This window comes from Fusarium fujikuroi, chromosome FFUJ_chr05 (assembly GCF_900079805.1).
Source record: "Fusarium fujikuroi IMI 58289 draft genome, chromosome FFUJ_chr05".
NCBI lineage: Eukaryota > Fungi > Ascomycota > Sordariomycetes > Hypocreales > Nectriaceae > Fusarium > Fusarium fujikuroi.
Genome location: NC_036626.1, coordinates 3,324,627 through 3,351,805, shown reverse-complemented (window position 1 = coordinate 3,351,805; position 27,179 = coordinate 3,324,627). Strand labels below are relative to the sequence as shown.

At 50.1% G+C, this 27,179-nt stretch overlaps 6 protein-coding genes; 3 read left to right on the top strand and 3 right to left on the bottom strand.

Annotated features, from left to right (window-relative positions):
- Window positions 1-897: 897 nt before the first annotated feature.
- On the top strand, window positions 898-2,076 carry FFUJ_07803 (related to LisH motif-containing protein; the record flags this gene model as incomplete). XM_023578096.1 has 4 exons in its annotated part: window positions 898-900; window positions 972-1,048; window positions 1,232-1,427; window positions 1,606-2,076. 4 exons carry the CDS (start codon window positions 898-900, stop codon window positions 2,074-2,076), a joined length of 747 nt encoding a protein of 248 aa, XP_023431505.1.
- Window positions 2,077-2,409: 333 nt separating this feature from the next.
- On the bottom strand, window positions 2,410-3,134 carry FFUJ_07802 (probable NADH-ubiquinone oxidoreductase 21 kDa subunit, mitochondrial precursor; the record flags this gene model as incomplete). XM_023578095.1 has 3 exons in its annotated part: window positions 2,410-2,719; window positions 2,786-2,890; window positions 2,956-3,134. 3 exons carry the CDS (start codon window positions 3,132-3,134, stop codon window positions 2,410-2,412), a joined length of 594 nt encoding a protein of 197 aa, XP_023431326.1.
- A 296-nt stretch (window positions 3,135-3,430) lies between these two features.
- On the top strand, window positions 3,431-4,096 carry FFUJ_07801 (probable mitochondrial ATP synthase subunit f; the record flags this gene model as incomplete). XM_023578093.1 has 5 exons in its annotated part: window positions 3,431-3,478; window positions 3,563-3,577; window positions 3,733-3,883; window positions 3,947-4,012; window positions 4,071-4,096. The coding sequence occupies 5 exons, from the start codon at window positions 3,431-3,433 to the stop codon at window positions 4,094-4,096; spliced, it is 306 nt and encodes a 101-aa protein (XP_023431516.1).
- Window positions 4,097-5,501: 1,405 nt separating this feature from the next.
- Window positions 5,502-9,335, top strand: FFUJ_07800 (uncharacterized protein; the record flags this gene model as incomplete). XM_023578092.1 has 3 exons in its annotated part: window positions 5,502-5,561; window positions 5,724-6,213; window positions 6,265-9,335. 3 exons carry the CDS (start codon window positions 5,502-5,504, stop codon window positions 9,333-9,335), a joined length of 3,621 nt encoding a protein of 1,206 aa, XP_023431325.1.
- Window positions 9,336-10,430: 1,095 nt separating this feature from the next.
- On the bottom strand, window positions 10,431-13,427 carry FFUJ_07799 (probable replication licensing factor; the record flags this gene model as incomplete). XM_023578091.1 has 3 exons in its annotated part: window positions 10,431-10,550; window positions 10,607-13,079; window positions 13,147-13,427. 3 exons carry the CDS (start codon window positions 13,425-13,427, stop codon window positions 10,431-10,433), a joined length of 2,874 nt encoding a protein of 957 aa, XP_023431050.1.
- A 3,377-nt stretch (window positions 13,428-16,804) lies between these two features.
- On the bottom strand, window positions 16,805-19,301 carry FFUJ_07798 (related to transcription factor medusa; the record flags this gene model as incomplete). XM_023578090.1 has 3 exons in its annotated part: window positions 16,805-18,747; window positions 18,886-19,072; window positions 19,257-19,301. 3 exons carry the CDS (start codon window positions 19,299-19,301, stop codon window positions 16,805-16,807), a joined length of 2,175 nt encoding a protein of 724 aa, XP_023431049.1.
- Window positions 19,302-27,179: the final 7,878 nt, after the last annotated feature.

Below are 27,179 nucleotides of genomic sequence, written 5' to 3'. Positions count from 1 at the left end.
GAAGATAAAGCAGCTCAGCCCTGGCCCTGCCCATGTTTTAACGATGGACTTGTCCTCGTCAGGGTTCTCCTCATACCGTATCTGTATATCGAAAGACGGCGATGCCCGAAGGCGCATTGCGTTCTCCGCACAATCAAGAGAGATAAGCTACTGTAAATACTCCGTAAGTCTAGCCCTGTTCTACTATAAGGTAGGTAGGTATCACGCCTCTAGCTCGATCATGGTGACCTCTGCAAGCTCTGTGGCATGTAATTCGTGGCTTGGCTCATGACATCGATCTCATGAGTTAGGGTACCATGACCCTCCTTGATGCCCGGATTAGAGCCCATTAGCTGTATTACAATAGGAGGACTATACCGAAAATATCGAATCGACATCTCAAGTTGTGATTAGGGTCATACCATGGATGTTTTTGCACAGCCCAAATCGATTCATTGAGAGCAGTGGCATAGCCGCGGCATACAACGGAGCTCATTCTCAGGGACTTTAGCTTGATTTGGTGGGGCTGTCATTGATGGAGACCTGAGGCAGACAGAACAGAGCTCAGTGGAGATTTTCGTCGACATGATTGGTTCTCAGGCCTAGTAATGAGGCTACAGGCTTTGGACCCACGAACACGGCGCTACTTTTCCTCCAGCCCCAATCATATTTTCTTCTCCTCCATCTTTCGTCAACCTCTTCTCTTTTTTCCTTTCTTCTTTCTTCTTTACATCGTTCGGTAAACACAGAAAGTTTTCCTACGAGTAGCATAGAGATCACGAGCCTGGATTGTGGCCTGATTCTCGATGCGCTGAATCGCCTACTTCCGGCTATTGCTTCTATACCGTGCCGTCGATTAACCTGTCTCCGTTCAAGCTTCGACTCGCAGCGATCCCCGTGCTGGGATAGTTACACAAAATGGTGAGCTTTGTTGTCGACAAGCCGAGCTTCAGCCCAAGCTTTGTATAGCTGGGTGCTGACTCGAGAATCAGACGTCATCTGCTTCTACAGCTACTCCCGTCAAGCACGCCTTTGACCGGCGTGTCCACGATGTCAAGTCCCCCAAAAGGTACGATCCTCTTCCCCTTCAGCCATGTCACCTACCTTGGTCAAGTGATGAACGCACTATCAATGGGAATCTCTCCTAGCATATAATGCGGAAACACGATATCAATCTTCTTTTTCTGAACCCACCATTCAATACATCTCGTTGTACGCACTTTCTTGTCAGCAGTTGCTAACGTCTTTGAAGTGATATCAACGCTCTAATACTGGACTATCTTACTATGGAAGGTTATCCAAATGCGGCAGCAAACTTTTCCAAGGAAGCCAATCTTGAGCCTCACCAGGACACGCAGTTTATTATAGCTAGGCAGGAAATCCAGAACTGCATTCACAGTGGTGATATTAAGACAGCGATAACGACACTCAATGAGTTTGACCCACAGGTATGCGCTTCCACTTGCTTGAACCCATCTTTTATATGATTAGAACACGAGTTTTACATGCACCACTCATAGAGCCTTCGGGCCTTTGATGAGGAACAACCACCTTTTATGATTGTCTTTCTTTTCGCTTCTTCATTTCATAAATTTTGGAATGTATTGTCGCTAACTCGACACAAAGATCTTAGATGGAGACAAGGCACTGCATTTTACCTTGCTACGACTTCAACTCATTGAACTTATTCGCGCTTGTAATGCGACTGGAGATATTCAACCAGCCCTCACTTTCGCCACTGAGGAACTGGGCCCCAAAGCACCCACGAACCCCAAGTTTCTAGAAGACTTGGAGAGGACCATGGCATTGCTCTTGATTCCATCTGACGCGCGCGAGCCCCAGTTAGCAGCATTGCTAGAGCCAGAGTTGCGACGAGAAGTTGCAGACAGCGTAAATCGGGCCATCCTTGAAAGACAATCCCGAAGACGTGAAGCAGCTATTCGCCAGCTCGTCAGAATGCGTGTCTGGGCCGAAAATACTGCTCGGGATAAGCGTAAAAACTTGCCTGACCGACTGGATATTGGCTTGAACGGAGAAGAACCCGACAGCCCTAGACCTCACACTGGAAACGGCCATGATCCCATGATTACAACGTGACATTGATACCTGACCTGGAGGCATGTTCGAAGAGTAGTAGTTTTGATTGTGTGGCGCTGTTTGTCCAAGTAGCGCATGGCGTTTGGGATAAGATTGACATCCTTATGGTAAGGATTATGAATAAGACAAAGGCTGGCTGTTGGGCGTTCTGAAAAGGCTGTCATAAATAAGCTATAGACCTCGACAGCATCCTAGAGGCAATGTTAATCATTCATTTATCATGCATGGCAGTTCATGGGTGACATTGCCTAAAAAGGGTTTATTGTAGTTGAAAGTCACTGAACTTAAAAGAGCCTTTATAACATTTACATGGAGCCGATCTGCCCGAGCCATCTATTTCGTCCTGATATGCTTAAGCTTTCTGGCAGAGTACAGAAAGTTGTTGGCATAAGCCTTAGGTGCAAACTTGCGAGAGTTTGGCTCCTGAACAAAGTACTCGTAGCCCTGCTTCTCAGCAAAGTGAATGGCATCCTCCTTGCTCGAGAAGTTGATGTGGGTGCCTTGCATAAAATCACCCGAAGATTGCCAACCGATCAAAGGGTTCTCCCATCGATGTCCCTTAGGAAGAATATCCCAATCCATTCGCCAGCGTCGACCGCGCCAGTCGCCGGACTGAGTCGCAGGCTTAGCTTCCTGGTAGATGCTGTAGTAATTGTTAGTTGCTGAAGCTTTCGACGATATTCGAGTTCATGTATGTGGGCAGACGAACCGAACCGTTCGGGCCTGGAGTTCCATGGGAGCGCCTGAGATCACAGCAGCGGGAAGGATCTCTTCGGTGCCATTCTGGACGGATCGAGGGACAGGGGTGTAGGTGCTGGCATCAAGTCAGCACTGATATTATCTTTTTAAAATTTTCAATCGCGCTTCGAGGAATCGTACGAGGTGGCCTTGTCAGCTTCGATATTGTAGTCAGGCTCGCTGGTAACAGGGCCAGTGATGGTGCCGCTGGCCTGGGTGACGTTGCTCTGGAATCGTCGGGGTGCGGCGGAGAGGGCGACTCTGGGCGCAGCAGCGCTTCGCAGCATACGAGCCGCACTCTGAGATCGGAGGGCGGCCATGGTGCAAGGCGTTAGCTTTCAATTGGCGATGAGGGCGTGTCGTTTCTTGAGTGAGTGATGGCTGCTGCGGCGATATTCTGAGGTTGAAGCAAGCTTGAACGGCGTGATTCTGATTGGGTGGAGCGGATCAGTTGTTTTGCCGAAGTCGCGGAACGAGTGCTTTTCGGCAAGAACCTGAACCTGGGCGGGACCGTTCATTTCGACAGAACCTCAAACTCCAGCCCTTGCAATTGAGCGTCACGCAGACCCTCGACGGACCAATTCTCGAGACTCGAACCCCCCGAAATACCAACATCATGAGCTTCGTCACCCGCCGAGCGCTCTCGACGCTCATCCCCCCCAAGGTGAGAGAGAGCCCCTTCGGTTATGGGCGCAAATCCCCGGTGCTCCGATTGATTCCGTTACTAACACCAGGTTTTCAAAAACAGGTCGCTTCTCCTAAGGTACGCAGAATACGATGAAACTATTATCCTACGCAACTTCGTTTTCGATCTCGACGAGTTTTGGATGGATGAGGACTTTTATGGACGATCGACAATGGAGGGAAATTTCGTCATGATGGAGATTCAGAAGGCTGACAGAATTCGATCCACCACAGGCCATTGGCGCTGCTCCTGATGCTATCCGCATGCAGCGTGTCGTCAGCTTCTACGAGAAGCTCCCCCGAGGTTCCGCCCCCGAGGTCAAGGCTAAGGGTCTCCTCGGCCGATACCAGGCCAAGCACTTCGGCAAGAACCCCACTGGCAAGCGTACGGACACCCTCTCTCAAGATTGGATTTAGTTGTTGGATTCTGACAGTGATTGTGTTATAGCTATCATTCACCTGATTGTCTTCCTTGTCAGCATCGGTTACGTCCAGAACTACTACTTCCACCTTCGTAAGTCTCCCTGTCACAGGGTTGAAGGGGAGCTGTTTGCTAATGCTGGAATCATAAGGCCACCACAAGAACAACGCTCACTAAGCAGCTTAAAATGGCGTTTAGATACCTTAAGATGGATCATTATGTGAGAGGGAGCGGGGGTCGTGTACATATAAACTCCGGAAACTTCGCGGTCGAGCACGCGCCTTGGCTTCCCTATGTATCTCTAACAGGCAAGTGATGTGACAATGCCATCACGTTTTTGGTTATGAGCTGTTCTTTGGTTCTACGTAATGCTGTGCCTCCGGAGCGGGAGCTTTCTGTGTATCCGTAGCTCTGTTAGAATTGCAAGCTTTTGGGTGGTACTGCGTTCTCAAGCTCTTCCGTATTCTGCACAAAGAGGCCGACCGATATTTGAGTTGCTGCACGTCAAGAATTCCTCTTGGCTGTCCTTCGGGTTGAAAGTCTACACAAGCTGCGACACTGTAGTGTACACTAATAACTTTCAACAGATCATGTCACAGTGTTGACTCAGCCGGTCCTCGTAGTAAGCATAAATCCAGTCTTGATAAGGTATAGACGTATATGTACTCATTTAGCAGGTGAATGAGTTGGCAGGATGATTTGGACAATGACAAATGTAATGTGTAAACTGCATTGTTTGTAGAATTTGAGGAGTCACCAAAGGAAGTCAATTAGACGACACCTAGTGTGCGTGCCAAAGCCTATCATAGGATGCTTGCTTGCCTTATTAACCTATTTTCGTGCAAAAGCAAATGCTGGATAACATTTACTGATACTGAATGACTCTCATGAATATTGCCATCAGGTTCCTTGCATCCAAAATTAGATCAGATCCTTTCTGATCAGCTGAGTGGCCGGTAGAGTCATTCGGCTCCATGATGGCAAGGCATTTGATGATGCCCCTAAGCTCCAGGGCGTACCGGCCTTGTAGCTGGTAGCTAGCAGCTGGAATTGGTCCCGGTAGCCCTGCCACTGGCAGTCAGGGGCCGGGTACGGATGGCCAATCCCAGCCCCTTATCGTTTGGCCGCTAAGCCTAGCCCAGCCTCCAGCATCACTTTCGGGTCTCTGAAAACTGGCGTCTGTCTGTCTGGCCTTCCACATCACAAACACCAGTGCATCAGCCGCAGTTACTCCGGGTTCATTGAAACCTCACCTTACACCTCGCAACTGACACGCCTTGCAGTTTGGTGATTTCTCCTCTTCATATCCCACCCCCGACTCCTGGATCGAGCATCGTATCAAATACCTCGCAATCGGACGAACGAAGATCGCCTTTCTATACCCGTCACATCCTCCGATCCCCACTACCGATACTCTTGCCCTCCCCGCCCCACGGCGTCGCAACTGACCCGACCTCGAGATCCGACGTTTCGTCTGCCTCTAAACTCTAGTCCGACCAGAAATCGACGAGACTAGCCGGAGAAACTCATCAAGAGGGCTTCTTTTGCTTAACACACGACCGGCGCATTCTTACCACGTATGATGGCAACAGAGGCTGCCGTTGATAAAGCTGCCGATGCCACTGCCTCTCAGTCACAGCCTGTACGTTTCATCTTCCCTGCTTTGCGAAACTAAAATTCCAACCGTTTTGCTTTTGGCGAAATTGGCACACTGCGGCCTTCTTCATTGCCTGTTTGAACCTATTGCTTCAGTTAGCTGAGCTGCTGTAGCTAGCTTTGCTAACAGACTTTCTCATGAACTTAGTCGCCCGACGCCGAAAATGTCGACCCCGTCCGCTCGAATTTGAATGGCAGTGCCGGCAACGACGACTATGAAAATAAGCACATTACAAACGTCGAAGATCAGCTCACCTCCGCCGATGCTAGTGCCAGTGGAGGTTCAGATACAGAGGCATCACGCGCTGATGCTTCAAAGACGAAAGATGGAGAGAAAGTTCATGGCCGCGCAGGCTCCACAGTCAAGAAGCCTGCCTTCAAGGCTGTCTCGGTCAATAAAACATTTCTCGCAGCAAAGGCGACTGCCAACAGTGCTGCGACCAAGGCCGCCGAGAAACAGCCTGCCGGTTCCAGTACGCCCCCGACGACATCAGCCACCTTATCCTCTTCAAGACCTCGCCTTATAGCAAAGACCGGCAGCAGCACTCGCGATTCATCGCCTCGATTTTCTGGTGGTGTGAATGGGGGAAAGCCTGGTAGTGCACCTGATGCAAATGCAGTTTGGAACAAAAACCGACGTATGTGCAACATCCTGAATCAGCCGATTTAATGAACTAACGAAACTGTAGCTGTGCCGCCGCCTGAACCCAAAAAGTTTACCGATGAGGAGCTCAAGAAGTATGGAATCCATATGGCCAGCCGTTTGAACGAAGATGATGCACCGGGGCAAAACAAATGGGCAGACATCGACGATGACGATGAAGACTGGGCCCCTGAAGCTATTACTTGGGGAGATGGCACAAAGACGACGCTCCCCCACCCAGACGAGCATCCACCACCGCCATCAGACAGTGGTTCTGTTGCGTCTAAGGGCAAACCCCTCGATAAACCACGGTCTCCAGCTCCACCTGTAGCTGTGAGCTCCCCCCTGACGAAGTCGAGTAATCTGGCCCAGGGCAAGGGTTTGATTTTGAAGAGTGGCTCCCAGGAAAAACCAACTCTTGTTGCCAAACCTCCAGCTCCTCCGGCACCCGTCAAGTCCCCGTGGGCGCCTCTACCTCCCGTCGAGAAAGCTTCACCTATTCCAGAACCGGCCGGTCTTGCTAGACCGCCACATCATAAGGGCATGACTCCGCCGCCTCCAAAAGAATTTGCGGCGGATGATTTCAATCGTTGGAAAGACAGTTCATCTCACGGAGGCCGGGAATTGTTTAACTCCCATTCTGGCCGCTACGAACCTGTGCACGACAATCGGCGTGGCTCGATGAGAATGGAACAGCACCCAAGGCATCATCCTTCCCTATTACAGCGACCAGCCCAACCAGATTATCCAGCTGAACCCTCGGGTGCTTTCCAGACCAATAGAGTTTCTCAGGAACCTCCTTTCGCTAGAAGACGGGGATCATCTAATGTTAGTGGCGGAAGTGGCTCATTTATGCAGCGTATGAATAAGGGAGGCGAAGTGCCCATGCCCCCTCACGAATTACAGGAAGGCCGTAGACCGTCTTTTGTTGGTTCCGTTGATGGCCTCGTCTCCCCCAATCTTTCAGCCTCAGTGCATGGCCCAACAAGGGGCCAACATCATTCTAGCTGGATGCCTCCTCGGAGTTCTCCAAATCCTGCCTTTGCACAACCACACCACCCTGCACCTCTTCCTGAGCAAGTTGCCGGTCCACCCCCTCCCCTTCAACCTGCTAGCGAGGAGGTCGAATATCAGAAGAAGCTCATGCGAGAACGTGTCGAGTTAGCTAGGAAACGACGTCAGGAAGAAGAAGCCCGTGAGGAAGCTGAACGTCGGGAGCGCATTCAGAAAAAGCTGGATGCTATGGGGCCTGCGCCAGAGAAGAAGACCGAGAAGAAGGAGCCCGCTGAGAAGTCTGACGATGTTTCACACCCAACACACATTCAACAACGTGAGCATAGTAGCGTGGCAAACCAAATTCCTACACAATTGCAGCAGGATGGTGATCACTCTGTAACAGCTTCGTCAGCCCGACAGCATCCTCAAGATTCTGATGCTAAAGTTGGACACACTCAAGGCACAGCGCCAGCGGCGAGGCGTGTATCTCACAGCCAAGAAGCGAAGCCTAGTGAGCTTTGGGGAGCAGCTGCAGCATCACGCCAGGATAGAGCCGTGTCAAATTGGGGTACAGGTTCGCAGCCCCGAAACAATGTTTGGGGGTCACCTAATAATGATCGAGGCCTTGGTAACGGCACATTCAATACCGATATCGGTCGTGCGCCTCTGGATAATCGCCCAGGCTCTCAAGGAAACAAGGGGCCATCCCCTATCGCCCCTCCCAACAATCAACGACAATCTTCTCAAGCTCGACCTCAACCTCCAGCGCCAATCGGTTCTGGACCTTCACGATACGGCTCTTCTGGTCCTCACCCTCCGGCAGGATCTGATGTAGCAAGCAAGTGGATTACTGCCGTCGGTGAAAAAGACAAACAACTGAGCGCTAGTCGATTAGCAGAGCGGGTTGAGCGCGATCGCCTACTTGCTGAACGTGGTGTTAGCCTTGAGGATGCCCAGCCGGTCATCAAAGATACATGGCGCCAGGTTCATGCTCCAGGTGATGGTACAAGACGCGCTATTGGTCCTCAAGAAGCACAGCCAGCTGGCCCCTGGAGGAGCCATGATGATGATGCAAAGGAGGATCCTACTAACGTTGGAGTGGTGGGAAGCGGAGTGCCGGGCCAAGCCGGAGCTTCACAGAACCGCACATCTCGATTCTTCCCTATGAGAGACTCGCATGATAGAACCAACGAGAATGAGCCATCGCGATCCAAATCGCCAACCCCCCCGCCACCTACAATGGAAGGCCACCCAGCTTACGAGGGTGATGTTATGAAACCTCATGTATCGCTTCCAAAGCCTCACCCTGTGGTGAAGCTACCTCCATCTATGATGGCCTCACAACCTTCCTCAAATCGTGGACAGTTCGGCTGGGCCCACCCACCATCCTTCAAGGATGTCGTTCGGGGCCCTGTGAGCCCTAATCGTGTACCATTGACGGCCGGAGAGTCTTCTCAAGAGAAGTGGCAGAACAAAATCAACAGTTTGCTTGGTAATAGTTCAAGATCTCCACCTCAAAGGTCAATTGGCGTTGACCCTGCAAGCAAGAGTGCTCTGGACCATGTTGCTCACCACGACTCTGCCACTGTTTCTCTACCTAGGAACAATGTTTCAGCTCCCGCCCATTTTGACCAGGGCCTTTCGTCACCTGTCACCAAGCCTATGGCCGAAGAATGTTTTGAGGAGCAAGAGATGGGGTCCTTACCCCAGATTCGACTTCCACACAAGGCCCCCGAAGCCGCTTGGCAGCCGGCATTAGCACCTAATAAGCCTCTGCCGAAGAAATTTGCAATTCAGCCAACTGTTATGGAACCATACTACTTCTCTGCCGAAGTTGTTGGTGGCGGCAATGTTATGAGAATCATGTTCCCTAATATGCAAGAAGCCAGAACTGTCACTATACCTTTCTCAGCAACTCGAGGTGGTCGAGGCTCTCAAGGACGAGGTGGTCCTAGAAGCCGGGGCTCCGGCTATGAACGCAGAGGGGGCAAGCGAGATGTGTCGAGCTCACGAGGAGAGCATCCCCCAACAAGCTCAGGTCGAGGAGGCCGTGGTAGCTACCGCGGTCGAGGTTCTGACTGGGGTCGCACACCAAGTAATCCTGCTTCTTTGGCTGCTTAGGAAAGCAAAGCAAGCTGGAGGAAACCGGCCGAGACACCGGCATGACACCGTCCTCAGCCTACTACATAATACTCGCAGCGCATCTTGTGTTTATCGCTCTATCTGCTGATGCATTGGTCTCACTTCCCAGTACATAGCGGACCCCACCATTTCGATGTCCGTCTTCAGGATATCATGGAATGAGCTTCTACATACATTGTCTGCACAGCCATATACTGCAGGCTTTCTCAACGTCCCAGCATTTGCTTCTTATGCACATGTTAAAGACGCTATACCTTTTTTCTGTTTTTGCTTCATCTCCCTTTATAACACTGGGGCTCTGTTTTGTCTTCATAAAAGCATACATGGCGGGCATTGCTTTTTGTGAAAATGATAGGATCACCTGGAAAGGGAGGACTTGACAGGCTCTTTAAGGGCCAAATACAACCCAAATCAAATGATACGCGCCATGTTCTCGATGATAGGGGAAGGGAGGACGGCGTCTGAGTAACAAGTTCGATGACCTGCTTTACTTTGGGTCGGGACTGGGTTCGCGATAATCGAATGTGCTAGGTTTTTTCCCCTTCTTATTTTTGTACTTCTTGTATGAAGGAGCTGGATCAGATAAACCTGGAAATCAGAAACAGCCGCAACGGACTTATGGAGAGAGATCATTATGATGGGAGCGATGAGCGTTTCTACGCCTTGATGAAATCAACGAGTGCGTACGAGGCTCTGTCAGACAGACGATTGATCAATCATATAAATTTCGCGAATTATAAGTGCATGAAGTGAATGTCCCTGATAAATCACTGTATGTGGTGATGACATGGTGAGACGAGATGTAATCGCTACAAGTTTACCACACTTATTTCCCATGTTCATATATTGTTTGTACATTAATGGTATCTATCATATTCAACATCTTGTAACAAGATTCTCTTCTAAAGTTCCACCCATCCCATGCATGATATACAGTCGCTCACAATAAGATGAAACAAGTCGACAATGTAGTATCACAAACTCCTAAAACGCCCGTCTTCCAAGGCGTTAAGTCATGACGTGCATATTAGCCTTCCTCCATTTATACTCTCTCGTTTATTTTTAGACAGATAATTAGACCTCCTCGACTGCACAGTTGGGATGCACAATATACATGATTTGTGAGGGATCTGTTGAAGAGCTTGCTTCACCATCAGTAAGGCCTTCGCCGCGGAGAGCCATGAGAATGTTTTCCTGTAATTTCAAGTTAGTATAAGCCTTGGAAAGGGGAACAGATGTAAATAACTTACCTTGACCATCTTTTTGAGCACCATGTTGGCGAGGGCCTTTTCTCGGTGATAATCATCCTCACCTTGGAGCTCATCCTCCTTCTGCTCCAGGTACCAGTTGACCAATTCATCGCCGTTAACACCTTCGAGGTTGCCGACCTCAGCATTGGTGATATGCTGAACAAACATATTCACCATCTTGATGTAGTTGTCGTATGTAATTGTTTGCTTCCTTCTTTCAGGGGCAACACTGCTACGACCAGGCTGTGTGTCATTTTCCTCCATGACTGCGTCTTGTTCTTGGCCACGGCCAGAAGCAGCATCAGCGGCTCGGAGAAGTGTCTCGCTATCTTCTTCGGGTTCCTCGTCGTACACCTCAACATCATCGTGCTCAACGGAAATGATACTCTGTCGTAGGAGGTTGTAAGCCTCGACAACCATCTCAGTGCTGATCTCTTCCACACAGTTGACCTTCGCAATAGCCTCGGACAGACGAATCATACTCTCGAGCTGACGGACTGTAATTCGGTACGAGTTCTTGCCCACACCTCCTTGGGCATCGTCGGCGCGAAGTTCCTTGTACTTCTCCACCAGGACATCCTTGGCCTCTTCAGTAAACTCAGGTCGGAAAGTCTTTGCAAAACGGATGTATCGCTGAAGTTGCTCTGTGCTGAACTCGGGCTCAACAGCCTCGTCACGCAACTGGTGGATACCAACAATGTGCTCTGCCAAGTGGCGGTCGACTTGTTCGTTACACTCGTCGAGGACAACAAAGAAGAGATCGAAACGAGACATGATAGGGGCGGACATGTTGATGTTGGAGCGGAGGGTCGTCTTGCGGTTGTAACGGCCACCAACAGGGTTAGCCGCTGCAAGAATACTAGTTCGGGCATTCAGCGTGGCTTGAATACCGGCCTTTGCGATCGAGATGGTCTGCTGTTCCATAGCTTCGTGGATGGCGACTTGATCTGCGATATCCATCTTGTCGAACTCATCAATAGCACAGACGCCATTGTCTGCCAACATGAGCGCACCAGCCTCGATGGTAAATTCACCTGTTTCTTCGTCCTTGACCACCGCAGCAGTAAGACCGGCAGCAGACGAAGCCTTGCCGCTGGTGTAAACAGCACGGGGCGCAAAAGAGCACACGTATTTCAAGAACTGAGACTTAGAAGTAGAAGGATCACCGACAATGCAAATGTTGATATCACCACGAAGTTGCATACCCTCAGCCGTGCTCTTGGGGACACCAGACATGAGCTGGAGAAGCAGACCCTTCTTAACGACCTCATGGCCGTAGACCATGGGAGCAATAGATTGCACAAGACGGGAATAGATATGATCACCGTGGACCATTGCTCGTAGGTCCTCAATTTCAGAGGGGTTCATGGATGCTAGAACAGCAGCTTGGGCATCTTCGACTGACTGCTCTCCCTCGTTGGTTGTGTTCTGCGTCAAAGCATTGACAACATCTGCAGCACCACTGGCAGCCGACTGGCCAGACGTCGAAGTGTCTGGGTTAACCATACAGGCAAGGAAGGCAAGACGATATGTCAAGTCTCGTACACCCAGAGCCTTGAGACCGCTGATTCCACTTCCACCAGCATCGGCTCCTCTAGGCGCATTGCGGTCGTCGCGGATAGCAGTCGGTCGCATTCCTGGAAGGCCGAGTTGGCTGACATCGGGAACGACGATCAAAGCACCAGTGAAGATGCACTTCTCTCCAGCCTTGGCGCGATCAACAATTTCACCACGCAGAATAACGTCCATGGTTCGAGGCATGCTGCCTGTAGGAATCTCGGAACTGTTCTCCTGAATTCGAACCTTCTGCCAATCGACGAAGGTACTGCGACGAATGTCAAGTTGCCAGGCCACGCGGTTCTGGCATGTCGAGTTGGGACATTGCGTAGGTTCTGTGTATCGAAAGGTCTGCTCAACATTTGGCACAACTGTGCGACAAGCCTCGCAGTTGAAAGTGGCCACAGACAACTCGGGACGGACTTCGGATGTTCTAGTGACTGTTCCAGAGATAGAAAGGAGCTGGCCAATGTTGGCGGCTCGGAGGGCACGGACTCTGGAAACTAGAGGCAAGTTGTAGAATGCGATGGAGAAGAGCTTGTCGGTTTGTTGGTGCTCATTCTTGCGGTGTGACGACTCGGACTGGCTGGCAGAGCCGAGATGACTGGCTGCAGAAGTCGTGAGATTGCTCGAGGCTGTGGGCTGGCGATGCTCGCGGAAGTACATAGGCTCGTACTTTGCAATCATGTTGTGTAAAGCAGCGGTGAGAAAGGGGAGGAATCGATAGTATTGGCGCATAACACCATCCGCCAAACTGCCATTCTCCCATGCAGCCAAATGTCTATAGTCGACGTAGAATGTCGAGAGCGAGTATGTGCGCATGCCTTTGATCTGGGCGACATAGTACTTGTCTGTAGTGACAGCGCTGGGTGTCGGGGCGCTGGGTGTCGGGGCACTGATGGGGTCCTCGGCAAAGCTATTTTCCACACAGAACGGTTAGAAAACGTTCCATGGGCATGACGAGTCTATGTAGATGCACTCACTTCTCGATAAAGGACTCAAAGTGTTCCTGAACCAGCAGGCCAATTCTGTCCTCAACACGACTGATCTCAGTAGAATTCGGGATCCTTGAGCTTCGTGGAACCTGATCATCCGCAAATCCATCGCCCTCATCATCGCTTGGGGCACCCATATTCTCTGAAGGAGGTCCCCGCGGGCGTGCTGAGGAAGACGAGGGGAAGCCCATATTGCGTCTAGGGGTCGGGGCAGCCCGCGAGGGGGCATCCGACATCATGAAGCCGGCATCGCTCGAGGGAGTAGCCATTGCGGCGCTTGAATTATAGTGATCGTCTGTACCGGGTTGACAGTTGACAAGTGACGATGCACGCAATGGTTTGGTTGATCGAGTCTTGGTAGATAAATTGATTGTTGAATGTCGAGGGGAGATTTTAGTTGCCAGGGCAAAGGCACGGATGCTGTGTGGGGTTATCCCTGGCGCTTGAGCTTATTACAGGGCGACGCGTCAGAACGCGTAGAGGGGCTCATTACGTGACGCGACTTTAATTGATTGCATCCAGAGTTGACCAATTGGCTCGCGCTATTCATGTAGCATCATGAAGTATCTCGATCATAGATAGAGATCATAACGAGGTTAATGCATCTCTATATTTATAGACTCTTGTGCTTAGAGTCTATATAAATAGCAGAATGCCTAAGCTATCCAGATTCATGCTAATATCGTGGCTCATAGTCACAGCAGCTTGTGTTGCCAAACATCAAGGTATCAAGCGTACATACACACAGACGTGATCTTAACAATATGTTTGAGCCTGGTGCATCATTAATACTAATGCCATCTAGTAGGTAACATTATGTCTTGCTATGGAACTGTGCGAAGGAATCGGTAGGGCATAGCGTTGAGGCATGAAATTCAAGACATTTCCCTGTGGTGCAAGCCTGTTGAAAATTGCTTGTATTTTTCTCTTGCTTACCATGGTAAAAATACATAACAGACGAGGCTATTACATGTCAAGAATATTTCAATGTAGAAGCAGTTGTGGTCATGCATTGAAGTGAAGTTATCCAGCTTGCCCATTTCCAGTTGTCCAGAGACTCAAGAGTCACTGTTACTATTATTGACAGTCAATGGTCGCACAACTCCAGATTCAAGGGCTTCAGAAAGCTACTCTACAAATCACATAAAGGCTCCTGTCGTCAATTTCTCCGGATACAAATATAAATCGGACAACTAGAAGAGATGAGAGTGCTCCTCTTCCAATTTGCGTGGCCTACACTAGATGGAATCGTTTGATGTACCTATATTTCGAAGATCATTTCCATAATACCATGATGTATTCTGCAAGCCAAGTCAGGTTAAGATACAAACTACATATTGCAAAATATGTTTCGCGACGGTAAATCTATATCGGGCTATGAGTGCTTCGCTGCCTACACTCGCAAATGGTCTTCTGACTTGTCTACCATGCGCATACAACTGAGTCATGATCAACAGATCATATGCCAAGCGGATATAGCCACCTTGACATCTTTTGCCCAAGCCCACGGGTACTAAATCCTTTGTTCGAATACCAATCTGAATGGTCTTATACTTTCAGCCGGTTGTTATAGGCAAAGAAACACAATGAATGGTGCAAGAAATACAACCCTAGATTCACTCTGAATTCTCATTTGTAATTCAAACTCAAATCAAGGAACAAAGCCGTCAAAGTTAAGTTACCGTTTTACCAAAAGTCCCTGACTCAACGTTCAAGCCAGGCGAAACCTAAATCATGGACCCAATGTGTTCCGTCCCGTCCGGCCGTTGAGAGTTTCACAAGACGCTAGACCTGAAGAGATGCACCTCAGTATGCAATACACCGTCATAAAATACTACGGTAGCAATCTGATGGCAGACCGACCATCCGGAAAATGACACACATATCCAAGTGATCGACTGGTCACTGCTTATCATTAAGTAACCATATGTACCTCCAGGCTCCGAATGCAACTCTTATGCAGGGACCTTGTGACACGCCCGACTGGCACTCACTCGTACGCCCCAGTTGAAACGTCCACGCGCAATTTTAACACATGCCATTCGACAGGTCTACTCCACCACCATCTGCCTAGTCAACGGTCGAGAATCACCGACTCTCCCAGAGCAACGATTCATTCATTTCCTGGCCTCGTATAGGCCAAGACCCAGCATTCTTTGCATCCCAATAATGCCCCATGATGGCCTGGCAACCTCCGCGTGGGAATGTCGTGCAGATGTTACGTTCCCATGCCTTCAATACCCATGGAATCGAATCACGCCAGTTTCAACACGACCGTGTAAACTCATCTAAGATTAAGATTATCCACTATCTAATGGTAATTTGACCACAGAACCATGTCCATTCCTCTGCCCAGCCAGTCACTATAAAACGCCAGTCTACATAACCGATACCATGCTGATGCCGACAAGGGAAGATTGAGATACCCATATAGAACAAGGGCCATAGGATGCACACAGGGGTATAATGCCTATTGATCAAAGTCCATCCAAACCATATTCCCCTGCGACTAGGGTAAATCGACATAAATAATAACAACCCATATAAATCCCCTCTTGACATTCCATCATAGTGCCTCCATTCAACATTTCATTCGTGTCCATAATCCCAGTCACGTTTTTCCGTCTATCCCATGTCCATCCAATCCGGTCAAAAACAATACAGTAAGAGCCTCTATGGTGTAGATACCTGAGAGCAAACGCAGTCCAATAGCAGAAAAAGAAACAAAAAAAAGATAAGCATGAAATAGGCGACAAGTCTATGCTACCATACATGACCCCCCATGTTAGTAAATGAGGTCACTGCCTCGATAAAGGTATGAAAGATAAAGAAATGTCATAGTGTGCCTATCAGGCCGAGAAAGCATGACTCGAGATTGACAAAAAGGCTCAAGCAGCATCAAGATGAAAGAATAAGAAAGAATACGACGCCTAGAAACGTCGTGCGCAAGCCCGGGCATTGAGTGCGGTGTCGCGCTAGCGTAATGTTGTATCGTGAAGGTGGCGCATGGCGTCGATGGTGCGGTGCGGCGTTATGTGATTGGTTTGGCGGCCAGAGGCCTACAGCTGATCCCTGCTTTGCGCTCGACGGATCTACCCGCCAAGTCGTGGTTGGGTCTCAAGTCTCTAGTTCCATTGATCCATGGCCAACAAGAGGGTGTGATTGAATGGTGCTGTAGAGTGCCGTGCTTTGACCGCATGACCATCCTGCGGGCACACGCTAGAAGAAAGAGGATGGGAATGGGGGTCAAAGAGTTGCAATATTCCCCGAGGGTGACGCCCGAGCCGTGGATCGTCTTGTTGGTTGCTCTTTCACCTGAGGTCTAGGTCAAGCTTAGGCGCAGGGCCTGGCGCGGATAACATCACCCAGCCACAACCTGCACGTCCAATGGCGCCATCATCAACGGGAACCTCAGAGTGAACATGGATCTGGGAGGGCTGCTTCGAGACAAGGTGGTGTCTCGTTGAACTCCGCCATTGGCGTGCGCCACAACACCTGACTATCCCCCACGACCCTCCTTCCATGTTCACGAGGCTGCTTGATACAACCTTCCGACACAACCAAGCCATCAACACGAGGTAGAAGGCCCGCGGGGCACTCAATGGTCATCCGATGATGACCTAGGCGACTGAGCGCCACGGCCCTTTCATGCCCTTGGTGCAGGCTCTGCATATCCCGCTGCACCATACACTGGCTGAGCTGTCTGTGATGTCAGGCTGGGAAAGCCTTCTGGGTATGTTGCAGGCGTGGGGTCCCATCGAGGAGGAGTTGCAGTCGGTGGGTGATGGCTCAGAGGGGTATGCAAACCGCTTGTCCCATATCCTCCGCTTCGGCTGTCGTAAGTCGAAACCGCTGGCAGGGGTGTTGTGTTGATACGCAGAGGCGGCTGCTGCGGACTGTGATGACGAAGACCAGGGCTCAGCGTTCGAGATGCAGCCGTAGAGTATCCCGGAGCTGTAGTGTACGGTGTCCAACTCGGTTGAGAGCCTGAAAGTGATCGTGGGGAAGGTATCGAGTCGTGATGCTGAGGGAGCGAGTATTGCGTGTGAGCATCAGGATGAGCTGGGGCCATGCTTTGTCCAGGAGGCGTAGGCAAAGGCGCATACCCTCCGTTGGTCTGGCTCATCATTGGGGGAGGAACCGGCGTGCTGGGATTGACGCTGTACTTGCCGATAATCTTCTTGAGGGCAGACTCAAGAATTTTCCATGGGAATACCTTAACATCCTTCTCAATGTTGCGGGGTTTGGGGTTGGGAAAGCCCATGATGATCTTGAAGAACTCCTCACTATCTGGCTTAGCCTTAGAGACTGTCTGCGGATGGAAGCCTTCCAAGTTACGGCGGATGCGGTTCTTCTCCTCGACACTGAAACGGTTCGGCGCTGCGACCAGTTGCTCGAGAAGGTGGATAGTGTCGACCGATGTGACATAACACTCGCCTTTTTCGGCCCACCAGATGCATGATATGCAGATGCTGTTGGTTGGTCGCTCATTGACGCTTACCGGTTGGCAGGTAGCGTTCACTGTAGATCCCTTTTGTGTCTTGCGGAAGAGGACAATCCGACGACGGTTGGCCCATTCCTCTGATGTCCAGTTCTCAGCCATTGATTCCAGTTTGCCTGAGATCTTCAAAACCGCCTTGCCAGAATAAAGCGAGATAGGATGGTAACTTGTGCTGTTTCCAGCATTGGCAGTGATGGTGCTGGTTCGGACAAGTTGAGGAGCGCCGTTAGAGTGAGACGGAGAAGACATTCCCAAGGGTGTCAGAGGCGGGCGTCCAACCAAGGAAGTGTCCAATCCACCGGGGCCTCTCCCTGTGCTGCCCAACGTGCTCGGATAAGGACTCCATCCCGTCGTTGGACGCCGATGGTAGTGAGGGTCTGTGAAGCTCGTGCTTCTGTTGTAAGTACTAATCATGTCGCTGTTTGCTTGTGGGAATGTATTGGCATATTGTCCTTGCTGAGGTGGATATTCATAGGTATTTGTACCAGGCTCTGATGGTAGCTGAGGCTCACCTTTGGGTGAGGTACTCGGCTGATCGATCGTGGTGGCAGGTGCCGCGTCCTCATGCTTAGGCATCTTAGTCGACCTCGTGATGTCATCCCCGGACCCTTCAAGATACTGAAAAGTACCAACGGGAATGCGAGAAATTTCTTCTCCTGAAGGGCCGTCGAGGACGAGTGACAATGGCACATTACTGCTTGCACAGTTTGTGACCAGAAACTGAGGCGCATCTCCACTGCAAGTGTAGATAAACCCTGACCCCTCTTGTATATCTCGAGAAACGTCTTGGGCAGAGCACTTCTCAGACCCGAACACCAAGAACCATGTTGGAATCGGTGTCGATAACGAGAACAAATCGTATTGGGAAGAGAGTTTGACGTAAACCTTAGTACCAAAAATACCCGTTGCAGGTTGGCAAGATAAAACTGTGGGGCCAGACGGCATATACTGTGCCACAGCAGCACTATTGGATGCAAAAGATTGCTGGTTCAAGTGAGCAAACTTGTCAGATTGCTGCTGAGTCGGGTAGGCCTGCGTAGAGTACTGTTCGTAACCTGCATCTTGGTATCGGGCCACATCGTAACCTGCTAATATTGTGTTAGCAAATATTCAGTTGGGATGCTGTCAAAGTTTCTCCAACAGTCCTGAGACGGCTCCAATACAGCACTTCATTGAGTGCAGCCTCTCATGGGCTGTCTTATCGAGCTTCGGGAATGTTAACTTACCATGCATGGAAGGCAGCTGGGCCTTAGTGTAAGTCGCCATCTCTAAGAGCCTAGGAGGGGAGTCCCCTCGTGGGTCTCCCCCGGTCTCTGCTCGAGCAGCTTCTTCGTAACGAAGCGCGATCGTGTCAGGCGATTCAAGCCTGTCGTCAACTCCGACGATAATGGGCTTTTGCGGATGGTAGTCAGGCTGTGGATTGTCGAGGTCAGTGTTGAGCTCCCAAAACACTATGAAGGCGAGACGTTGAAAGACAGCAGAAGCCGATAAGAGGAGACAGAAGAGAAACGCTTTGCAGACTCGTGGGCGGCGTCCAAGAACAAAAAGGATCCGTTTGTCATGAGAGAGTTGGAACAAGGTCTAAGTTGCGACTCACCTCAAAAAGCTTGTAGGGAGGACACTGGAACTTGACAGTAGACATTCAAGCTGTCGTGAAGGGAGAACGATAGAAAATGAGTCTTGGTCCAGGGAGGCGAGTTAAGAATGTTGGCCAGTTGTCTTGGATAGAAGTAGTCTCGGTCGTAGTTTAAACTAGGTCTCGACGAGGTCTTATGCAGTGGGTTTGGGACGACCAAGACAACGATCGATGTACGAGCCTTGACTCTCGGAGATTTGATCTAGCACAGGGCATGCAGCAATATGCAGTGATGATGCCGTTGAATGCTTAGTGTTGTCGGTCAGGCTCTCCCTTGAATTGCTTCGGCGTCCTGGAGGTGGCGCTTTGAGACAGTCAATGTGAATGGAGGGGATCCTACTGGAGAGTTATGAGGAAGTGAGAGGGGTAATTTTGATTTCAATCCAGTCCAAAGACACTGGCATTCCAAGAGGACAGGTTTACTTGCCCTTAGTAGCAGCAGAACCTTCAGTGGAGGGAGAATGATAAACAACCTGGGGTAGTGAACTCTTTGACGCGGGAAGTTCAGGCTAGGGTGCTCAGGTATGCTTGGCGATGTTGGTCTAGACACCTTGTAGAAGAAAACAAATAAACAGATAGTGCTAGGACTGCTTGCTAACGGCGGTCGTTGGGGGAATGTTCCTGGAGACTCGTCAGGTTTGGTCTTTTGCTGTGCATTATGAGGAATGATGGCATGGGCTTGCCGCCTTGGTTGTTGTGCTTCAAGCAACGCAGCTTCGTAGCATTAACATATTACGTACCTTGTAGACAAGTTTCCAATTGCGATCAACAGGGACAAACTGAGACTAAGGGTCAAAAGAATGTCTCCAAAATTGTAAGAAACGTCGTTCAGCTGCAAGGGCGTACGGGGCTGTTGTTGGTCAGTTCAGCTTCAGGACATAGCTGTGTTCACGACAGATCCCGCGAGCCTATGTATCTGACTTGCGCGGATTGAAGCTAGAGCATGGAAGAGAGACAGACAGACGGGTAGATGGTTCAGTGCGGGTAAGTGACTTGACTTAGATTTGGGAATTGAAGAGCCTTGACAAACAGTGTTGGTGCAGGTGTTGGAGGCAGATGAGGGAGACGAAACATGAGAGAGCATTTCTTTGGGGAAGTTGGACTTGTGCATGCAAGATATTGCCCTGCATCAAGGGGAGATAGTGATGATTCAGATGTTTTTCGAAAAGATATTGGGCCGAAGGGCGGGGAGGCAAGGAAGAAAGGGCGAAACAAGACGGGTAGTTTGAGCTTATGGAGAGATGTATCTATTCCATCCCTTCCTGACGGAAGCCAATGAAGATGGGGAACAACCTGACTAGAGGAGAAATGGAGACGAAGTGCAAGGGTAAGGGATGGAGGGAGCAGCAAAAGGCGCCGCCTGGTTGCTTTTGGCCTTGGACATTGTTAACTCGAGTCTGTGGGACCCTGTCTGGCGATCCCGCCCCCCACTCGTCTATCTTGAAAGTAGTGTTTGGAGACGAGGGAACAACCATGAGCTTGCATAGAGAACAAGTCTGCAGTAGCGGCAGCGTTGGTTACAGCAAAGGAGCTAGGAAATGCTGGTAGGAAACGCCGTGGTTGTGGCATCTGCGGAGGCTAGCAATTTACCACCTTGGCCGTTATGCCAGATCCTCAAGTGTCTCAAAGCCTCCTGCAAGGGTGACGGCAGCGTCAACAGGTGGGGAGGGGATGTATCATGGGCTCGGGAAATGGTGGAGAAGCTCGATCTGGGTTCCTTTTGTGTGCCAGTCCTCAGGAGGCATGACTTGAGATACTTGACTGGTGCTCACATATAATCCATCATGTGCAGCCCCGAGAAGGCCTTTGCTGTTTTAACATCTACCCACAAGCATCCCGAGGTCTCCAGAATCCATGTTATCATGGTACGCCATGGCGGCAATAAGGGGACACCACAAACCCGTGGCAGCGTTGACGACGAACAACCTGGATACACCCCCTTGGATGAGACGTTGTGACCTTCTGTGATCTCGAGACCCCAAGAAAAGGTGTAGGAAGCAGCAAATGAACGCAAGGAGACGAGGCACACTAGCCTCAAAAAGAAATATGTTTTCTTGGTATTGTGCATCTCAGCTAAAGCGCCGAAAAGAAGAAAAGGCAAGAATTTGAGAATCAAAATTAAATAAAAGAACGGTTTGTAACGTGCCTGAACGATGGAATGTGTGCGTAATGCATCCGGTAGTCTATCGGGAAGCCTAGGGAGTGTCGTTAGCAAGGGTTACGATGATTGGTTACGCTTGGACGAGCGAATCGATAGTGGTGTGCAAGGGTGTCGGTAGTGCATGGTGCACGGCGCAGGCGGCATCAGCTGGATATCAAGGGCCAGCCAAGATCATTTATAAGGGCTGATGGGCGCTGTCCAGTAATGGACGTGGAACCCCATGGGCCTCAAGGGAGGAAAGACTCAAGGGAGAGCAAGAGGGTCCCATCCCAGAAAGGTGCGGTCCTAACCGTACTGGGTCCGCTCCCGTCTTCCCGTCTCCATTTGTTTTCTCCTTTGTGAATTCCCAGTTACTCGTTGGGGGGTCATATTCCTCAATAGAACAGACCCCCAAAGTTCTTACAGCATGCGAGAACAGGATGTTGCAGCCGGCAGACCAGGGTTGATACGGAAACAGATCAGAGCCAAACACAACTCACCTTAGAAAGCAAGCTTGAAAGAGAGATCTTCGGAAGCGGACCGCTGAAATTTCAATCTTTCAGATCACCGCGGAGCGAAATTGCAATGGAGCTCGCTGTTCAGCTTAGCCTCCAACAATTCTGTCCCGATGATCAGTCGCCAAAGGAGCAAAAACTTTTGAATCAACTGACCACCACACATCAATTGACAGTATTCACGTCAACGATCAACTTTATCGACCACCACTTCAGTCAATACCCCAAGGCGAGGATGCACCAGGCAGACTAGGTGTGCAATCGTCAGCGAAGCTGGGACGGGCTTAATTCTTGCTCGCCGGGGGTGCTGGGAGTCTGTGTCGCTGAACAAGGATTAAACTTGATCAAAATATGACCCTGGTCCGCTGGCGTAGGATGATCAGTGATCGCCTTGTCGGCACTCTTCTGAGTCAAATCTGTCAACCCATTCCAATTAGTCTCGTTTGTACTCCGTACTTTTTGTGCGTATGTGAACATTCTGTCAAATCCCCTGGTTTTAATGGAGGCCTTTCATTTCTTCATAGATTGGTACCCTCAGGAATTGACGCCAAATGGTCAACAATTACTGTGTAATTATATGACCCGGGTGGAGTAAAAGCGTGGGGCAAGGGAAAAACGATGGGAAAGTCAAAGGGATACATGGGCCGACGTGATCATTGAAGTTTCTCACTCAAGCGCCGCGGTCTCTCACAGTCCAAAGACTTTGGAGGCACACAAACGCCACTGGAGTCGACTCTTGGACGAAGCTGAGGAGCGACATGGACCGTTGATACGAGTTATAAAGCGGGGAAGAACAACGAGAAAATAATCAAGGAGGATGGCGATGGTTAGGGTAGTGGAATCAGAAGCCCAGAAAGATCGTATTGAGCCATACCTCTTGAGTATAGGTGGAGGTTCCAGATAAGGGCGATAGCCCCTTGTTCTTCAATAGATACAATGGCTGACTCGGCCTTGTTTGAGAGAGATGTCAATAACTGTAGCCAAGCGTATGCCATCGGTGGCCATACCCATTCCAAGTTAACTTCCTTATTTCGGTATGCCCTGGTAGTAATGGGATCCTTGTCTGGCTGAATTTCTTGGAGAGACTAGAGCCGGATATATGATCTGGTAATTGAATAGACTCGTAGGATAATAGGTTCCCGCCTGTCGAACTGTTTTGACTATCTGGACAAGGCAAGTATGCACATGAAGTATTGAAGGGGAGTGCTACTTATCTTATATAACCTCGTCACTTGCCATCGACAAGAGCCACTGGTTTTGTGTCCCCATCATGGCAATTTGCACACATATACAAGTAATTGCCTGATACCCGCAGTCAGAAGCGCGCAACGCTACAGGCAGGGGTGTCCTCTGCGAGCCATGCGCTAGATCAATAACCTGAATCGTTGAAGGTAAACATGCGAGCCATGTAAACCAAAACCCTATGATTCAATATGAAAGAACTGAGCGGCTCGAATTGCAGTTGCCAGTCTCGCAATGGAGCAAGCATCTAGTATTGTTTCTGCTCCCAGTTGCCGGGGGGCTATTGATGTAGCATGACATTACCAGGGCTAGGTTGAACAAAAGCCTTTGAACGAACGCCACCTCGGCTCTTGAACGGCTCTCAGACATTCAACGGAAAACCCAAGGGAATATCGCACTGGTCCCTCTGCTTGAGGTTTCCCACAACTTACAGCATCAAGGTTCAGAGCTCAAGACACTTGACATGGTCTTGTGAAAAGGTGTGGGTGTGAGATCTGCACAGGGAACCGGGGTCATCACTTCAGGGGTGCAACAGTAGCTGTAGGGATCGTCCTTGCTTGTAGCGCCTAGCTTTACCCAGACCTACTGATTGACCAAGCGAGCAAGCAAGGCTGGCCTAACTGGGTCGTGAGATCCTGCAGCATGTATGTACTATTGGGATGCTAGTGATAGACATGGCGCGCGGGCCGCTCGCAAGGGAACCGCCTTACAGCAGTCATCAAGCTCTTGGTGGACGACGCGAACCAATTCAAATATTGGTTCAGGAGACCAATCATGCCTCTCAACTGTAACGACAGCCCTCTTGAGGTAACGAAGTTGGGACTTGATTAGCGTCAAATTCTCGCACCCGCTCCCCACCCCACCTTTGGGGCCCAAGAACCCGAATCTCATCGGCCATTACCTGAGAACATGCCTTGGCATTTCATCGTTGTGTTATAATGCTGGCTTTCAAACATCATTTTCGATGCTGTCGTCTGTGACTATGCTTTCCAGAACCATCTTCGGACAGCACTTCCAGATGCAAGGCCAAAATCCCTTGGCAGCTAGGCTGACAACCCTTTGGCTTAGATTTTGACGACATGAGGCGGTTATTCGAAGCAAAACTGGGAACCCGACACTCACGGAGGCGAAACAAATCTTGTTCTCTACCCCGCCTTGTTCCCCCGGATTCCACTCCGTCACAATGGTTGAGTGTCTTCCATGTACCAAGTCGACCCGGACGGGCGAGTTTATAGGGCAAAGTGAGTTATGGCTCACGACTTCGCTTCACAGTTGTTGCACGGGGGGCCTATAAGACATCTTCAGCGACGTTTCACAGATTTGCTTGTCCCAACCCGCGGTCTGAGTCACGCATCCTTTAAGTCGAGCATGCAAGATGGGGCTTCCTGGTCCAGTTGTTCACCATCTCTGTCTGATATAAGACAGCACGTTGGCGGGATCAGCTCCATGTGTTGAGATTTTGCCATGCTGCTCAGTTGAAACCATCCCGATGACCAGGGTTAGGCAGCTACAGCACAGGCTGTTCCAGGTCCGGGACATGTCTCAGTGAGCTCGAGGTGCATGGGGCCGCATTCGGGCCACGTGCTAAGGATTGTCAAGTCTGCAGAACAATGAGTAAGGTATATTGCTCGGATGCTTCTTTGCTTCGCCAATGATCTAACGTTCGTTCCTCGAGATTGGTGTAATGCCCTGGTATACCATGACAGTCCAGAGTTGAATAAGCATCAATCGAAACGCTGGTGAAATTCGAAGCAGCCAAGCGATACATGGCTTATGTGGCTATGCTTCGAACCCGTTCAAAGCCTTCGGAGGAACAACAAAGACCTCGTGTTGTACGCTTGGTCAGGGGCATTTGTATTCGTCCTGCCCGCGGGAAGTCAGACTAGTGACAGGGCCATGGTGGCGGTATTGCACAATGGATTTGTTGCAACTGGTCGGCTCAAGCCGAGGGTATCCTCAACTACCACGCCAAAGTTTGAGTAGTAAAAGCTGAGACAGGTATACAGGGGAACAAAGCGTGTACCATCATTCCTCCAGAAACTCCATGCCTCGCCATTGACACTCCTTGCTTGTAGGAAAAAGCAAATGCCCGCATCTCTGCACTGCAAGCTCAATGTCGTAGCGCCAAGTTCTTCGGAAGGAGGGCAGAAAAAGAATCCGTTGGCTGGCTGATGTAAAACTGGATCAGCGAATCGAGCAAGATGTGTGCATTGCAGGCGGAAAACAAGCGAGCGAGGGCTGGTGCCGATGAGGTTGGTGGTTCTCTGAGATCATGCAGGTCATGTTGCACACGCATCGCACATCGCACATTAGAGATCTGGCACTTTCCCTAACGTCGTCTCTTCCCCTCTTCCTGACCTATCGCGCGACCTCCCTCGTTCTGGACAGCGTGGTGTGGTTGTACATGACTGCGCCTCTAGAGAAGTGCGTGCTTGTGTGTCGATCAAGCTACCAATGGGACGGCATTGTTCGCGTTGTACAACTTTGCAGGCCGATGTTAGTTCGGAAGCCCATAGAGCTTTAGCTTTTAATTAATTGAGGGAGGTATGAACTGAAGCTCGGCGTTTGCTGATAAGCCCAGTAAATACCTGGGGTGAGATTGAACGTCGCAAATCAGGTCCATTTGCGGACGCGTTTGCGACTTCACATCAATTGGAGGCCTTAATTAGTAGGTATATTGGCAAGGGTTTTCGTGGCATTGAGAATTATTGTGAAGTTGAAGGAGGACGTTTTACTTCAGCGTTAAAGTCAAGATAAGGAAGGAAGGAGTTCGCCCTTAGGAACTAGAGTTGTGATGTTGGAAGGAGTCAGGTATTGCCGGGAGAGGAAGGTCTTGCTCCACTTTCTCCCGTTTGCGTCCAAATTTCCATCTCGCCTTCTCAATTCCGGACGTCAACAGAAAATGCTTCCTCATACAATAAAACCAAGGATCAGACTGCCTGAGGCTAGGTTAGTACGTAGGGAAATAGGTAGGATCAATCTTGAGACTGCTGCCATCCAATGCTTAAGGTTATGATTGTGGTCTTCACACAATCAATTCCGTTTTCCCAATGTGGTATTCCATCACGAAGGACTCGACCTGCTGAGGTACCTAGCACAGATGCGACAGAAGACGTTGGAGAGAAAGGGAGCCCGTGCACCATACTTGCACTACATTTTTGCTCTTGTTGTTGGGCTTGACTTATCATTGTGTCTCAGATGCTGGTATTTTTGGCCGTTGCATCTATCAATCTATTGTAACTCACTGATGGCCCGTGAGCGAATGCTAGAGGTGTTCGGGTCTTTGTCCAAAGTCATGTTGATGCAATTGGTACTGCTTCAACCCCACCTCAAGGTTGTACAACCTCTTGCAGCTCCTTCTTCTACAGAGCTACCCTGGACTGATTCACGGAAGCTGACCCTAACACCAAGCTCGTTACTTACGCGTGCGTGAGAGACAATACTGTCAAGGTATTGGTTTCGCACTGCGGTCAATGGTACCCAGAAACACTAGACCGCTGGTGAAACCGGGGGCACGAAATCTGGAAGTTCGACGTGATGACCGCAGCCAAAAGCAACAACCTTGCCCGCGTTTTTCGGGGACGGTCCAGCCCGCAACAGAGTCGGCGAAAGAAAAAGAAAAAGCAGTGAACTGAGCTACTGGACTTTCGCACCGAGAAGCGATTGGATAACCCATCTTAATCCCTTCAAAGGCCGGCCGTGCCCGACAACTCTATACATGTAGCCTCCCGTGGAGGGGCGATACTGTTCAAGATCCAGATCCTAGCTCTGTCCAGAGCCCACATTGGAGCAAAGTCTCGCTACTACAACGTCTATCACACGCCCCCCTCCTATGGCCAGTCACTCAGCAGTCTTCCATGTCGTACTGTACGACATGTGAAGCCTCCCGCGAAACGATGGGGTTGAGGTTTACAGCATACATCCGAGGGGAGTGTTTCCAGTTCGGCGTTGGTGATTCAAGCTTGTTTTTAGTCGTCGAGCTCTAGT